Here is a 15,560-nt window from a genome sequence, read left to right on the forward strand (position 1 = left end):
GCCAGGGTGGCCTGGCTTCGGTGGAAATGCATCACGCACTGCCATCGTGTGGCCAACTGAGAACACGTGCCCTAGTGGGTTCTGTGAAAAGGGTAGTGGGGTGGATGGAGAGGCTCACTCTTTCCTCTCTTAATCAGCTACTGTGTTAATGTTAATTTGCCTCTATTAAGGATTGAAATTTGGGAATTACTAAAGAGGATTTTGTGTTTCTTTATAGATAGTTGTGTTGAAGTTTCAAAACATCCTTTCTAATAGTTACTCCCCTGTCTCATAAGAGTCCCAGTGTTTAAATAAATATTTTTAAAAGTCTGACATTGGGATATTTATTCCTTGAGGAAACTGTGTCTCACCACTTCCTTATTCCCTCTCCCTCATTCCCTTCTCTTTCCCTTCCGTATCTCCCCTCACTTCTTTTGCCTTTCCCCTCCCAACTAAATGTGTTATGTGTTTACTTCTAGATTCTCAATATCTATCCGTTCCCATATTCATGATGATAAAAGATGGGTTAGTCACCCTCCATCCACCTCCCTGGAAAGCATTCAGGGTTGCTGCCTACTGTCATTTGGATCACGATGTTCTTTTTTGGAGGGAAGCCTTTCTTGGGCATCTGTCTCATGCATAGAAAGTCATGAATGTGTCCCTGTGGACAATAAGTGACATGAATTGGGGTTAGAGGAACTAATCCTGAGTAGTTTTGAAACAAAGGACAGATCAAGGGAAAAGGTACTGTCTCCAGTGGTAGACGAAGGGTGAAGGAAAGTGGTAGCTGAGATTCTTTGATTCCACCAATGAGTGCCCTTGGGTGAGTTGAGTTTGGGAGCCTGCCATGCTGTGCCATGAGAATAGTTCCTGTACCTGGTATAAAATTTGCATGAATCTGACCTTTATTTTGATTTGTGTTAATCTCTAGGCACCTCTGGGTAAACTTAAACAGTTAATACATGATCTTTGCCACCTTTTGTTATACATTATTACTGTTCCAAAAACCATATAATTCAGCAGTTATTTTAAAATGTCCAATCTGAATAAGGCCCCGTGCCAGGCACTGGGGACACAGAGATGACACAAAACATATTTCCTGCCCTGAAGGAGCTTACAGCCTAGCAAGGGGAAAGAGACATGCAAAGGTAACCAAGATACAGGTTAGAATCTAATTAAATGCCACTAAATTATGTCATTCATAGTGCTATGATAATGCTGTAAATCTTTTTGTGGTTCACTTAAATCCTAATAGATGGTTTGGATGACTGGACCAGGGTCCTTTTTAGTGTTTGGTAAGTATACCCCCAAAATGTAGAAATTAGGGTTTCCAAAGCACTTATGATCGTAGGTTTAGATCTGGAAGGGACCATAGAGCTAAGATGGTAAAGCCAAGGGGTCTTCTCTCTTACTTATCAGAACCCATGCAGAATCTGAACCTTTGGGGCTGCTTAGATGAGATAGTGGTTGAATAGGCATTGTTACCGCCTGTTCTGCTTCTGTGCCCTCAGGACCCTGTCTCTGTCATCTGATCTACTTATGCCACCCCAGGATCCCACAGCTTTACCTTGGCCGTGTCATCTGCCCTGTAGCTAAACTCTCTTCTCTCTGTTATCTCCCCGAATTAGAATGTGAGCTTCTTGAGGGCAGGGACTTTCTCACTTGTTCTTTTTCAGTCCCCAGAGCCTAGCACAGCACTCGGCACCTACTGGTTTAAGCGACACTTGTCTGTGGTCACACAAGCAATAAGGAGCAGAACTGGGACTCAAACCCAAGTTCCTTGACTTCAAAGTCAGGCCCCTTTCTGCTACACCTTGTCGTGCTTTTAGTTGACAGGACGTCATCATCAGTAAATATCTTGTACATTGGCAGTATCATATGCCAATAAGCAGACACAGACTCAGAAAGTTGCCTTTCGAGGTTTGAGGACAAAGACCATCTCTCCTGTTTCATGTTCTCCCTAGTGCCTTGTACACAATCTGTCTCCGGAGAAGGCCAGACACTTATTTGATGGATCATCTAGCCCATCCCCTCATTTTACAGAGCAGGAGATAGAGGCTCAGTGAGATGACATGACTTAACCAGGATCACACGGCTAGTTAGCAACACAGTCAGGACAAGACCCCAGACCTCGTGACTGGGTCCCAGGCCAGCAAGCTTTCCGCCGCATCAGGCTGTCTCACTAAGTTTATTGTTTGATTTAAAAAGACAGACAGACACGCACTCACACACACACACACACACACACACACACACACACACTCTCTCTCTCTCTCTCTCTCTCTCTCTCTCTCTCTTTCTCTCTCTCTCTCTCTCTTTCTCTCTCTCTCTCTCCCCTCCCCCCCCATGTGCTAAGTATCCCCACAATGCTAAGATCATTCTTGCTCCTTAAATCATCATTACAGGTCCGGAAGCAGTCTGGAGTGGCTGCCCATCCTCCTTGGTTTGGTCAAGACTTTGACCAGATCCTATATTCCCAGCTTGAGAATTCTGGACTCCCTGTAGCTGCTTGAGTGCTGTGTTCATCTCCTTTGATTCTCAACTGTGTGTTTTCTAAGCAGCAGTGTCAAGTCAGTCACCACATTTACTACACAACTACTGTGTGCAGAGCAAGGTCTCCAGCACTGTAGGAAAGAGGGCAGGAGGTGCAGAAGAAGAGAAGGCACCACCTGCACCCTTGGGGACTTGACAGTCTATTTAGAGAGACAAAGCACACACATGAAACAAGCCAAGGACATGTTTTCAGAGCAACAAATCAACATGTGTAAATCCAATACAGCATGTGCAGTGTCTTATTTTAATCAAGTAAATGACAGGGTTTGCTTGGAAGAGTGTCTTTGCCAGTAGATTTCAAAGAACCAGCCTCAGAGCTTGGAAAGTGACATTCTTTCCTGGGGGAAATGACTTTGGGGTGATAGGGTAGGATGGGGAACAGCAGGGAATGATTGCTTTCTGCCCACATTTCCTACCACTGTCTGTATTTGGGGGCAGCACTTAATGGTGTCCATAGTGTTACAGAAATTGGTGGGGAGGAAAATAGTGTTTGGGAGCGAGGTGGGGGGTGGGGAGGATGTAGGTACAGTTCCTTCAGGAAACACACTCCTGGTTACTGCTGCAGGCTGCAGGCCTCGGAAATTGAGAGCCAACCAAGATCATTTGCAGGTTTCATATGCCCCTGTTGTGCTATTTGTCCTACTACCATCATGAGCTGCAACTGTCAGCGTTTGAGTCCCATGATCAGTGTGCATGTGGAGAACGAGAGCGAGAACGTTTGTATGTGTATGTACGTATGACCATCTGCCTTACGGTGATGAGCATTTGCCTTACATCGTTCAGTAATGTTTAAAATGTACCCACTACTAAGTACAGTTGATTGCATTGTACAGGTGTGCACAGCTTGTACTTTTTTTTTAAGCATGGTCAGAAGAATTGCATAATAAATAATTAAAGTCCAGATCCTAATACACACATACACACATTTTATGGAAGATGGCTGCTAATCCATGACCGTTTTTTCCAGAAACAGGTTTTATGATAATATAGTAAAAATATTAAATTAGAAAATGCCTCACTAAGGGTTATAAAACCTTACTACAGTCGAGATAGGTAATTATCCCCTCTACAGCCTAAATGACAGTTTAAAAGAAATAAAAATGTTAGTGCTCATTACTTGCTTTTGTAGGTTGCAATAAAGGGTAAGTTAAATTTTAATTCAAGGAAGAGCCCCTGCTATCGACCTTCTGCCTCTCTCTACCTCAGGTATAAGTCCTGTTAATTACTCTATGCAGGTTATTCTTCTGCATGGTACTAACAGCAATACACTCTAAAGCTGCTAAAAGTCACCTTTTCGCCAACGGATGTTCCCACTGGCAGTTGAAGCTGAGCATGTTGGGAGGTGGGGGGGTGGACAAAGGGCGGGAATACATTTCAGCTCAGTGACTCAAATCTCAATTCTTAATATGATTGGTAGGAGGAATTTTTTTTTTTAATTCTGACTTCATTATGCATAGCCTTAAGGGGAGGACCAAGAGTATTAAACTGTACACTTAGCCTGCAGAATCAAGTGGAGACAAGGTTAACCTGAAGGATTGATAGTTTGGCTCTCTGCATGGCTAAGCCCTGGTGAAGGAAGATGCTGCAGGGGGAACAGTTTCTGTGCTGTAGAAGAAAACGTGACTCTTGATTCCTTGACAGTTGTTTTGTTAAGAGGGCTAGGGTATTGCTGCTGCTGTTATTTTATTTTGCAAAGGGTAGGGCTGTCTTTCACATGCTGACTGATGCCTTGTCCTGAGCGGTGGCCTCTGGATCCCAGGTCTTTCCAAATCTAGGAAAACCTGGCTAGCTCCCAGTCTGCTGAAACTCAGAAAACTCAGCATCCCTCTAGTTTATGATTCTGAATTTGTCTCTCCAACATCACTAGACTCCTTCAGTGAATGCAAAATTCAGCAAGAGATGAAACCTCTGAATTTAAAAATGGAGTAGAGGACAGTTTGTGTATGATTGTCTAGAAAAAGCCATCTATCTTTGCAAGGCACTTAACCTCCCACTACCCCCAGGCTACTACCTAAGACTGTAAATTGCAGAGCAGTTGCAGATCTTCATTGGTAGAGGGAATTTCCTCACCAGGAGTCCCCTGTACCAGTGAGTTGGTGGAGGAGGGGAGGTAGGAAAAAGAGCCATTCAAAATTAGGAGCCAGGCTCAGCTGCTCACACAGCTCCGTAGAGATCTCACGCATCTTGTCTTTTGTTGGGCAGCACATGGGTAAAGAGGAAGTCTTGAGAACTCATAAAGAACATATAGGGAGAAAAAATTATTTCAAAGCCAGCTCAAACTCCCTTAGTCATCAATACTAGAAGATGTTTTGATTTTCCCTGCTATATAAACTTTGCTCATATACATGAGTGTTTGGCATACAAATGCTTTTAAAAGCCTCAAAATGGAAATTCCTTTCTGTTCTGAAAACTGAAGGGTCCAGTAAAGTCTGAGTTGGTACTGGTGCTAAGACCTTTGGGTCCTGTGAATTGGTGAATCTCTCTCTTTGTATCATTTCCTTCCCTCCCAGCTAAGAATTAAGGGCTAGAGGGAGAGGAGAGCAGAACCCTGTGGAGCCTCTAGAGGAGCTAGTGATACAGTCTGCGACCTTCATCTTGGATTGAAGAGAAGACAGAGGCCTTCAGGGGAGCCACGTTAGGGAAGGTCGAGCCCAGGTGCTTTACATTCACTGGCTCAGATCAGCCTTCATGGAAGTTGTCAAGAAGTGCCTCCTACAGAAAGAAGAAACCTGGGAGAAACCCCAGGGCTGCTGTGGTTCAGCTCAGAATGGGGGAGGGGAGGGGAGGGGCAGTATGACATAAACCTTGCTGGAGTTCTTTGGAGATTATGGAGGAATTGGAAAAAACCATAAAGGGACTTTCATCTTTGGGGGGTGGGAACTGAGTAAATCATAGTATTAGAGTCACATGGGACCCTAGACATCACATAGGTCAAATCTCATTTTATGAATGAGGAAGTTGAGGCACATAGACAAGTGACTAGAATTGATCTTGAACTGTGCCAAGGGGGACGAAGAGAAGAGAAGCAACATTTCTGTAGTGCATACCACCTACTGCATGGGGCTTTACAAGTACTGTTTTGCTTGATCCTCACAACAACCCTGCAGGGCAGGTGCTGTTGTTATCCTCATTTTACAGTTGAGGAAACTGAGGCACACAGGTTAAGTGACTTGCCAGGGTTACACAGCCAAGAAGTATCTGAGACCAGATCTGAACTTGGTCTTTCTGACTGTGCCACTTAGCTGCCTCATGACTAGTCCATGATCACAGTTAATTAGTGGCAGAGCCAGGGCTAGAACCCAGCTCTTGGACTCCTAATACCATTGCCTTGATTGTGCCAACTTCAGGGACTCATGATTTTGTTGTTGTGGATGCTGCCTGCACTATTGCAGATTATAATGCTTCTATAGATGGGTTTAGGGTGTTGCTGTGGCTGGTTGATTCCCTTCAGGACTTTGAGAGTGGCTTCTTATTTTTCTTTAAGTTTCTTTCTTTCTTGTAACTTGATTTCTAGATGAGGTTATTCTTTGTTGTCACAATTCCTGTCCGTAGTCACTGTAGGGAGCTACAAATGCCCCTGAAGAAACTTGCATGGAGGATTTCCCACACAAAAACAGCAGATGCTGTAATGTTTTTCAAAGCTAGGCATAAGATATTATTAAATAATAAGTGTGGCTCACCAGTACTGTGCCTTCATGAGCTTAGGAGCTCAGAAATTAGTGGTAATAGGGATTAGGCCATGAAACTGACCGGTTCCATCTTCATTGGGTTAAGACTGTTTCCTCGGCCCATTTCTTCTTTCATTCAAGATATTTGTTGGGCCATTATGTTAAATAATGGTGCCTGTCCTGTGCCATCAGGTTATCTGTCCTTATTTGGCAAGAACCCACATTGTTTTTCCTGTGGACCAGACTTCATATATTGTAAGGTATACTTAGTTCTGCTGGGGAACTCTTGGTTGGGCCCTCTGACCTCTGAAGTGAAGTTCTGTTCTGTGACCATAGCCTGCTGTATGGGATCTGCCCCTGCCTGGTGTTGGTTGTCTTCTTTTCCCTCCCACCTCCCCACCCCCCAGGTCCTCCACTCAAGTCTGACCATATCCTGCCTCCCTTCGCACTTGCCACAGCCATACACATTCATTCAATCTAGCAGCTCCCTATTGTCCCTAGGATCAAATAGAAAATCTTCTGTTTGTCATTTAAAGCCCTTTACAACCGAACCCCTTTTTGCCTTTTCAGTCATCTTATACTTTACTCTTCTCCACATAGTCTAGGATCCAACCGCACTGACCTCCTTGTCATTTCACACACATAACACTCTGTCACCCACCCCTTGCCTTTTCACTGGCTGGCTGGCCCCCATGCTTACAGAAGCCCTTTCCTGGTACTTCCCTCATATCATCCTTGCCCACCCAGAAACCCCCCTCCAATGCTTGTGCTTCCCTCTGAAGTGATCTTCCATTTGCATTGTATTTTTTTGTGTACATAATTTTTTACATTGTCTTTGAGGGCAGGGATCCCATTTTTGCCTTTCTTTGAGTCCCTAGTGCCTGGCACAAAGTCAACATCTAATAATATGTTTGTTGACTTGACTTTTACCTCTTTACTACCTCCTTTTTTTGGGGGGGGGTTGTTTTTAGGCAATTGGGGTTAAGTGACTTGCCCAGGGTCACACAGCTAGTAAGTGTCAAGTGTTTGGTCTGAGACCAGATTTGAACTCAGGTCCTCCTGACTTCAGGGCCGGTGCTCTATCCACTGCGCCACCTAGCTGCCCCTACTACCTCCTTCTTTAGGCATTTCTTGACACCCCCCACCAAGTGACTGTAAGTATATGTACCTATTCTTGGGGGAGAGATTAGAAGTTACTTCTTTTATTTCTGGTGCACAATATCCTCTGTGTGTGTGTGTGTGTGTGTGTGTGTGTGTGTGTGTAAAAATCCAACCTTTAGAAATAAATAAGCTAGTCTAATTTTTTATTGGGGTGAAGGGAAGGGGAGGGAGAAGGGGAACTCAATTCTACTATTGGAACTGCTGCATATGTGATATTAATTGGAATCTTGTTGCTGGGTCATTTTCATTGTTTTTCAAGTACCGTCAAGTCCAAGAAAATGTATGAAAACTAAATTATATCCCCCACATCCCATTCCTGATTGAATCCTCCTTAGAGTGTGGCAGTCTCATATATCCTATTAAAATATTCAATCTTGTTTTCTTACTTGAAGAGCCTATCTGTAAAGGGCAAACTTAAGAAAGCTCATTCCCTAGAGACAGGGTCCCCATCCACATTGGAGTAGTGACATATTTCAGTGCAGCCTGTGGTTAGTTTGCTTAGAGGCTCCTTTCCTTCCTCTGTGTTTATGAAGGAAGGAGGACTATGGAATGCACTTGGTGGATTTTCTGTTGAAGAACATTAGAATATTTCATATCTCTTCGTCTGGATTTAACCTTGAAAAAGTTACCTGGCATGCATTTTTTTTTCATATTTTCCTTTTGATTTTGTCTTTTAGGACAGAGCTTTATCGATCACTCTTTGGAAAAGTCAGCACACCTGCAGAAGGCCCTCTAAATTAGGGTTACCCACCCCTTTCCAGGCGAGTGTGTCTTTTCTACTAGAATTGAAGAGACAGCCCTAGAACAAGAAGCTGTCTCCATATGCAGTTGTGGCTGTTCATCTAGTTAAGCGATTGACACCTCTTTGACACCTGAGGCTGAATTTAGTGGGAGAGCTAGAGCAGTCCCTCTGGAAGAAGTATCTCTAATATGCACCCACTCATAACACCTGTCGGATACCTCCAGGACATTAAGGATCCTCTCCCTCTCCCTTTCTTAAAAGTGTCTTCAGGGCTTTGTGTGCCAAGAGAGCCATCCCTCATGTCTTCGATGATCACAGAGAAGTGCTGTTGGTTTTGCTGCTTGTAAACATTTTGAAAGCATCATCAGTTAAAGGACCCGGTGTTCTATTGGAATGTTCAGTAATTGGTTGAGAATTATTCTTTCAAGCAAGAAGCTATTTGAGTAGACGTTGGGACTGCGTGCCGTAAGACTTCACTGAAAGAAGACAGCCTGAGAAAAATGCTACTTGTCTTGATCAGAAGTTTTTCATGGCTCTGAGCCACAAGGCACTGTAGAAAATCCTGATGGTCACACCCACCCTTTTTTTGCAGCTTAGAAATATTTGTGAATTTTCAGCTAAATATTGATCTCTCGACTTTCTCTTCTTTGTTTTCCTCTAACTGATAAGGATTCTTTCAGAATCCTTTCTCACCACTCATGACACTTTATTGAGGTTAACTCTGGTGTAAATCTAGCAGGAGCAGATGATTCACTTGTTTTCCATCCAAAGGTCAAAAGCTGGAAATTAAATCCCCATAAGGGGGATTTATTGGCCTGCTGTGGTCAATCACAATGAAGATGATCGTGCATAAGTAATGCATGCATATGGATGGAGCAGCACGTGGAGCCAAGTGCTCAGCTGTACCCTTTGCTCTGCCCAAGTCTTTATTTGATGCCTTAGAGTCTAAGAAGAGACCCTTAGACTGGCTCACAAAGTGTAATTGTCATAAATACAGAGTTGTGGTTTGGGAAATAATATTTTGGTGATGAAAACATCAAAACAGAATTACAGATTCTTATTTTACATGCATATATGTCTTCTAAGAACAAGATGGGAGCAAATAGAAGGGAAGAAGGTTGTCCCACTCTAATTAATTGGTCCTTTTTTCATGGTGACTTGTTTTTCCTGCCTTGATATTCACCTCTTGGGTTTGCCTGTCAAGGAAACATAAAATTTTCAGTGCTGCTCCATTTCCAGAAAATATCAATCACCAGAAATATGAGGCATCACTCAAAAAGGGATCTCTTTTTTGAATATAATGTATGATTCTTTCCATCTGGCCTGAGGACTTTCAGATAATGCATATTATAACAGCACGTAAATAACTCTTTAATATTTCTATGAACGTTAACACCCAGCTTGCTTTCTTAAGGGGATCAGGCCTTTTGTCACTGTCATATTTTATCAGGTGAAGAATGAGATCTAAATAGGTGTTCCAGAATCTTTGGAGCAAATATGCTTAATTAAAGTGAATGAGAAGTTGGGAGCAATGTGAAATACCGAACAGGCAAGGGGTTTTCATCGAAGGGAGGCCCATGTTTTAAAATTCAGAATACCACCCTCTTTTCAGCCAAGAATAAATTGGAAACTATTTTAATTGACACGGATACTGCAATTCAACTGTTACTAGAAAGACAGATTAGTTGATTGATTTGCATTTTAATAAAACTAATACTTTACATTTTGGTGGCTAATGCTGATTTTTAAATGAGTTCAGAGCTGTTATCTAGAGTTTCAATCTAGAGACCTTTTTCAGTGTTGACTGATTCTTTCCTTTGTATGGAGTTTTGCGTATTTTATTTTTGACCAGCTGACTACTTATGGCAGCTACTAACCAGGGACCATGAAGAGCCCAGCAGTACACTGTCGTAGGCAGAAGGAAGGGAGATTTTGAAGAGCTGAGTAATGTCCAAAATGTGATAGCAATCCTTTCCTATCTTCCTTCTGTGCCACAGATATAAGTAGCCAGGAAAGGCTCATTGAGCTCTCCTTCTCTTCACTATATATGAGAGCTTTGTCAATGCTGGCTTTAATGTTGCATTGGGCCTCATCCACCATTCTTTGTCACATACAGCATGAAGGAGGAGGTGGCCTGCTGGGCCGAGGACTGGTCCTGAAGTTCATTCCTTGCTCCCTAGGGGATGTTTCAGCTCATTGTCTTCCTCTGGAAGGATGAAGAAGCTATGGCCCTTAAAGTGCTTTGAGATGCTTGATTGAGAGATGGCAGATAAAGTGGCACCATCAGTCTCCATAGTTTCTCCCTTCCTTGGCCTTCCCCCCACCCCCCTGTGGATCATGGTGTCCCTCACATCTTATTTGCTCTCTACTCTTGCCTCCAGTTCTCTTGCTTGTTGCTGCTTGAACCTTTTGTCCCAATGTCGTCCTAGATTTGTAGAGGGGCAGGGGACGGTGGCTTGTGTTGGCTTAAGTTTATGAAGGTTGAACTGTACTGTCTTTTCCTATGTAAGCATATTCTCACTGGAACCTTTTCTATTGTTTTTTCCCTCCTTTGTAAAACCCCTTGGTGAGTGTTCTTCACAGATTTGTTCTGACCTCATTTAGCTTTTGGACTGAGATAGCAAATACAGGATTCTATTGGTCTTGACCCCTATCCTCCCTTTTCCCCTATCCCTAGCTTGCCCTGAATTTTGTAAGGACTGCTAAATATTCCCTAGGATTCTTTATTCTGTATGGCCACTTTATACCAGTTGATCTAAAAGGAGGACTGAGTCTGTGCCCCTGAATTGATCCAGAATGTGCCTTTTGAAGTACATTGGGGCTTTAGCATTTCCTGCGGCTTCCTTCCACAGACATTTAATGCATTAGTGCCAATATCCTTTTCTCCCGTGGGCCACATTCAAGAAATGGGAAGTGTCATAGCTTAGCACAAACTTTCCAAATGACTAGAGTTGACCGATTTTTATAGGGACACTCCTTGAGGCCACCAGGTACAGAAAATCAGAAGTGTTTGGTTCCAGCATATCATTCTCTTCCTCTGGCTGTACCTCCTGCATTTTTTATGTGTACAGATAATCTGATGACGTTTGTATTCATATGAGATTTTCCCCATTTAATAAAAACCTACCTCTTTGCTTTTTCCTTCATTATTGGAGTTGCATTTGTTCACTCCTGTTTTGTTGTACATTCAGTATGGATTTGTGTCTTTGTAAATAGAACATTTCCTTTCTCTCCCTTACCCCCACCAAGCCAAGCATTTCCTCTCAGTCCTCTCTGACTTTCTCCTTCAACATAACATTTCAAAAATAACTGTGGGTAATTTGGTAAGTTCATTAACTAATACTCTTTAAGACTGTGGAATCTGTATCACCTTGCCTATTTGTATATATTGTGTGTCCAACATCTCTGTTGATGAAGTCTTCATTACTTATTTCTTGTCCAGAGGACCAAGGTATGTGGTAAATGCAGAGAGAGAATGCCTTCTCTTGCTTTTGTTTATCTTATTATCTATGGATTTCCTATAGAGTACCTTTATCTGTTATCATTGTAGGACTGTCAAAAGCTTTGGTGACATTTTTATTGCTAGGAAATTTGGGTTTCTTTCTCCTGGTATATAGAGTTTCTAAGTTAAGACCCAGGACACTGGCTTCATGGAGAAAATGAAAAGGTAGGAGAACGGATGATCCCATATGAGAGCAGTGAGGAAGAGTGGGAGGTCTATGAGATCCTGAGTCAGTCAGTAAACAGTTATTAAACGCCTGCTATGTGCCAGGCACTGTGCTAAACACTGGGGATACAAAGAATGGCAAAAGACATTCCCTGGCCTCAAGGAGTTCACAGTTTAGTGAATAGAACCTAAAAGAGAGATGATTTTTCCACTAGGGTTTTGCGCCTTGGATCTTCAATTAGGCTACTGGGAAAGAAGGGAGCTTAGGCTAGATCTGTTGTGCCATGTTTGCCAGTCATCCAATTTTCTTCTAAAAGTATCACCCTGTAAAACATTTCTTGCCTTCTAGCAAAAGAGGGGCATGTGGGGGGGCAGCTAGGTGGTGCTGTGGATAAAGCTCCAGCCTTGGAGTCAGGAGGACCTGAGTTCAAATGCAGCCTCACACACTTGACACTAGCTGTGTGACCCTGAGCAAGTCACTTAATCCCAGTTGCCTCACTAAAAAAAAAAAAATTCAAGTTCAAAAGCATATGGAAGTGATTGTTGATAAATCAAAGTAAATTAATTTTAAAAAGGGGGGGGCACGTGGAACACCAGAGTAGGTAAAGAGCCAGGCTTATAGAGAACACTGAGTCTTGCTATGGATTCATGCAAGGGCAGACACAGACGTGTGGTATGATGGAAAAGACACTGGCTTTAAGATAAGTAGAATCAGATTGACACTGGGCTTTAAGTGAGTCTGAATGAACCTCAGTGTTTCCATTGTAATATAAGGGGGTGGGATAATTTGAGCTCTAAAAAATTGTGATTCTAAGTTTTGTCTTTTGGTCTAAGTAAAAATATGTTCATGTTGGCACTGGCTTTTGCCAAGGGACCTTCAGTGAGCATGGATGATACATCTTCCGCTTTTGTGGAATATTGCCCACTCTGGTCTGATAGAGGACACTGAATGAAAGAAATCCCATTTAATAAGTGCTTACTCTTCGCCAAGTATTGGCCATAGTCCCTGTTCTCCAGGGGCTCACATGCTAATAGGGAGAGATGGTACGCAGCTTTCAACTGCAAGTCAGATGTGAAAGACCCAGGATCCTCAGGGTATAAGATCTTTCCAATGTCATTGCCACTGATAAACCAAGGAATTTTGTGGCTGTGGCTGCTCAGGAGATGGGGCTATAGCTCCTGCAGAAGCAGTCTCCAGGTTTCGTCTCGACAGAGAGGGGTTCCTTGGAGAATGGCTGGAAGCAGGGCTCGTGGTGTGAGGAGCAGTGCTGTTCCCAGGGGCTTTGGGACTCGGGGTCGTGGGCTGTCTCCATCTGTGCTCGGTACTGTCTGGGTCTGAGAAGAGTTGGTGACAGTGGGTTGCCTTATTCCATCACTTGAAATCAATGTCATTGAATGTTTGCTGCTCCCCTCATCTGTAGGCTCCAGGGTAATTTTTACTGCAGCACAGTTTGCAGGAGCATCATTGCATCATGGCCCTAATGTGTGGGCTGCCTGAGCCAGGGGCTAAGGAATTGGGGTCAGTGTAGGTGTCTGTTCTCGAGAAAACTGACCCCAGTGGTGGCAGGAGGAGTACAGAAGCCCTGAATGAGTTGAGTGGAATACATTCTGAATCTAGAAGGGGCTGCCTGAGAGAAGGCAGGCTCCAGTGCACTGAGCTCTGGGTAATGGCGTGTAAATTAGTATGCAAGTATGGCTTCTATTTAGCACAAAGCAATTAGCCTACTGATCTGAGATTCTTGCCTTGCCTCCAGCTCGAGCCTCGCACAGCAGTACAGAACTGGGGCTTCCCAAAGCCCGAGCAGAATCCTGCTCCCGACCCTCCACCCCCACCTCAAAGCACTGCTGGAGCCCTGCTAGGCCTAGGCAGAGAGGATACTGCAGTGGCAGCTCCCCCTGCTCCCCCTGACAGGCAGTGGATTTTCCTTTCTGAACTCTCTTGAGTGGCCCAGAACTTCTGTTGTGCAGGCTCTTGAGTATGAATACAAAAGGTCCTTGGGCTAAATGGGCAGGGGCAGGTGAGGGGCTTCCATGCTTGGGACCCATGACACAGCTGGTTTCATGTTCCTTATAGTGTTCAAAGGTGGTGAAGAGGGAGAACAGCTAACTCGGGCCACATCTTTTCTTCACTCCGCACCCGATTATGTTGGGAATTGATTATATTAAGCTTTAAAATGATTTTCCAGTTTGACTCCTGTGTCCTTTAAAGTATGTAGCACATTGCACTGGGTTTTAAGAGCTGAATATAATGTTAAAAGGCTTATATGAAACACTTTAAATGTGATAACTTGTAGTTCATATTGTTTGAAAAGATAAGCAGTAAAGCGAGATTCAAAGCTGCACTAAGGATGCTTTTGAATTTACTTATCAGCATTTAAGCAGGCGCCCTTCTACTTCCTCCCCTACCTGGGCAGTAGGAGCAGTAGAGAGAACCTCAGGAAGGAGGCAGCAGCAAACGAGGGCACCCTTTCATCTGCTGGCTCTGCCTTGTGGCTAAGGGCAGTGCTTTGTTCAGCGTAAGAGCGCCAAACTTCCAGGATTTGTTGGTTCACTGAAAAGAAGCAGTGCCATGCCAGGCCTGGGGCCCCCAGGGGCCAGATCCCTAGCACAGACTGGGACTGGTTTTCTAAAGGAGGTAAATTTCAGCCTCCCAAGCCCTGCAGGTGGTTCAGGGATGACCCCCAGCACTGCCCTGGGATAGGAGCTGCAGCCCACAGCCAAGTACAGATTAGCTAGGAACCCCCAGGCTGGGGTAGAGCTGCTTAATGCTTTGAACATTTGTAGTTCGGGCTTTTAAAGGTCACAGCCTGAAAAACATGGTGAAAGATAAGTGAAAAAGAAAGTTAAGCATTGGATTTCCCCATTATGTAATGAAAAACAAGCATTTATGCCTTCCTTTTTAAAAAAAGAAAAAAAGAGGCCAAGGACAACTTAATTGAAACCTCAGGCATGTCTCTTGGACTGCTTCTCCAAAATTCGATTAAACAAATGGGCCAGGGTATATTTCCATCTTTGGCTGAGCAGTGGAGTCCTAAGAATCAGGCCAGTTAGTCACAGGTTTTGCTAGTAAAAGACACTAGAGAGACTGGTTTCACTGATCAACAGCTCACTAGATCCCCATTTTTAGCGTACCCAAGCAGCCCATTCTCTTGGCAAAGGGGGAGGGGGATAGTCAACTGGGCTTAGGGTGAAAGCAGAAGAAACCAACATGCCTAGTATCATAAAAATTAGTGCTGGAAGGGGCCTTAGAGGCCATCAAGGACAATACGTCATTCTGCAGATGAGGAAACTGAGGCACAAAGAGGTTCAAACATAGCAAGTGTCTGACGCAGGATTTTGACTCGTGTCTGCCCTGACTCCCAAGTCCAGCACTCTTACCACTGTGCCACCTAGCTGCCCGATATAAATGAGGAAGTTGAGAGCCAGAGTGTCCAAAGGGACTTGTCCAAAGTTGTATAGCTAGTAGCTGAGCCCCAACTAGCACCTAGGTCTTCTGACTCGCTGACCAGGGGCCCTTTCTACTATAACTCTAGCTCTAATCCCATTTGACCTGTTGCTCGCAGGAGGTTTCCTGCCCCCATAGCCACAGTGGCCTTTGGCAAAGATGGGGATTATCTGGTCTCCAGTAAAAAAGGGCACCAGCCAGGCAAACCTGTTATAAGGAGACTGCCTAGCAACGTTACTTGTTGCTGTCATCTCTGAGGCACTAGAGTCCGTTAGCTATGCCCAGTAGAATATTAATTCAGTATTAAGTTAGGATATGGCTGCTAATGAGAAGACGTTTTCATTG

General features: G+C 43.8%; 1 protein-coding gene across 3 annotated transcripts in view; it reads left to right on the forward strand.

The window, feature by feature from the left end:
* The window catches only part of AATF (apoptosis antagonizing transcription factor), a 123,450-nt gene that overhangs the window by 93,095 nt on the left and 14,795 nt on the right, over positions 1-15,560 (forward strand). Inside the window, exon 12 of one of the 3 annotated variants that reach the window (XM_020991782.2) lies at positions 8,039-11,249. The exons of the other annotated variants lie outside the window; for them this stretch is intronic. Within the exon in view, the coding sequence (XP_020847441.1) occupies positions 8,039-8,102 (64 nt within the window). The 3' untranslated portion in view covers positions 8,103-11,249. Of the gene's footprint in view, positions 1-8,038; positions 11,250-15,560 lie in introns of those variants that run through there. 3 annotated transcript variants of the gene reach the window in all.

Source organism: Phascolarctos cinereus, unplaced genomic scaffold (assembly GCF_003287225.1).
Source record: "Phascolarctos cinereus isolate Bilbo 61053 unplaced genomic scaffold, phaCin_HiC Scaffold_5;HRSCAF=322, whole genome shotgun sequence".
Lineage (NCBI taxonomy): Eukaryota > Metazoa > Chordata > Mammalia > Diprotodontia > Phascolarctidae > Phascolarctos > Phascolarctos cinereus.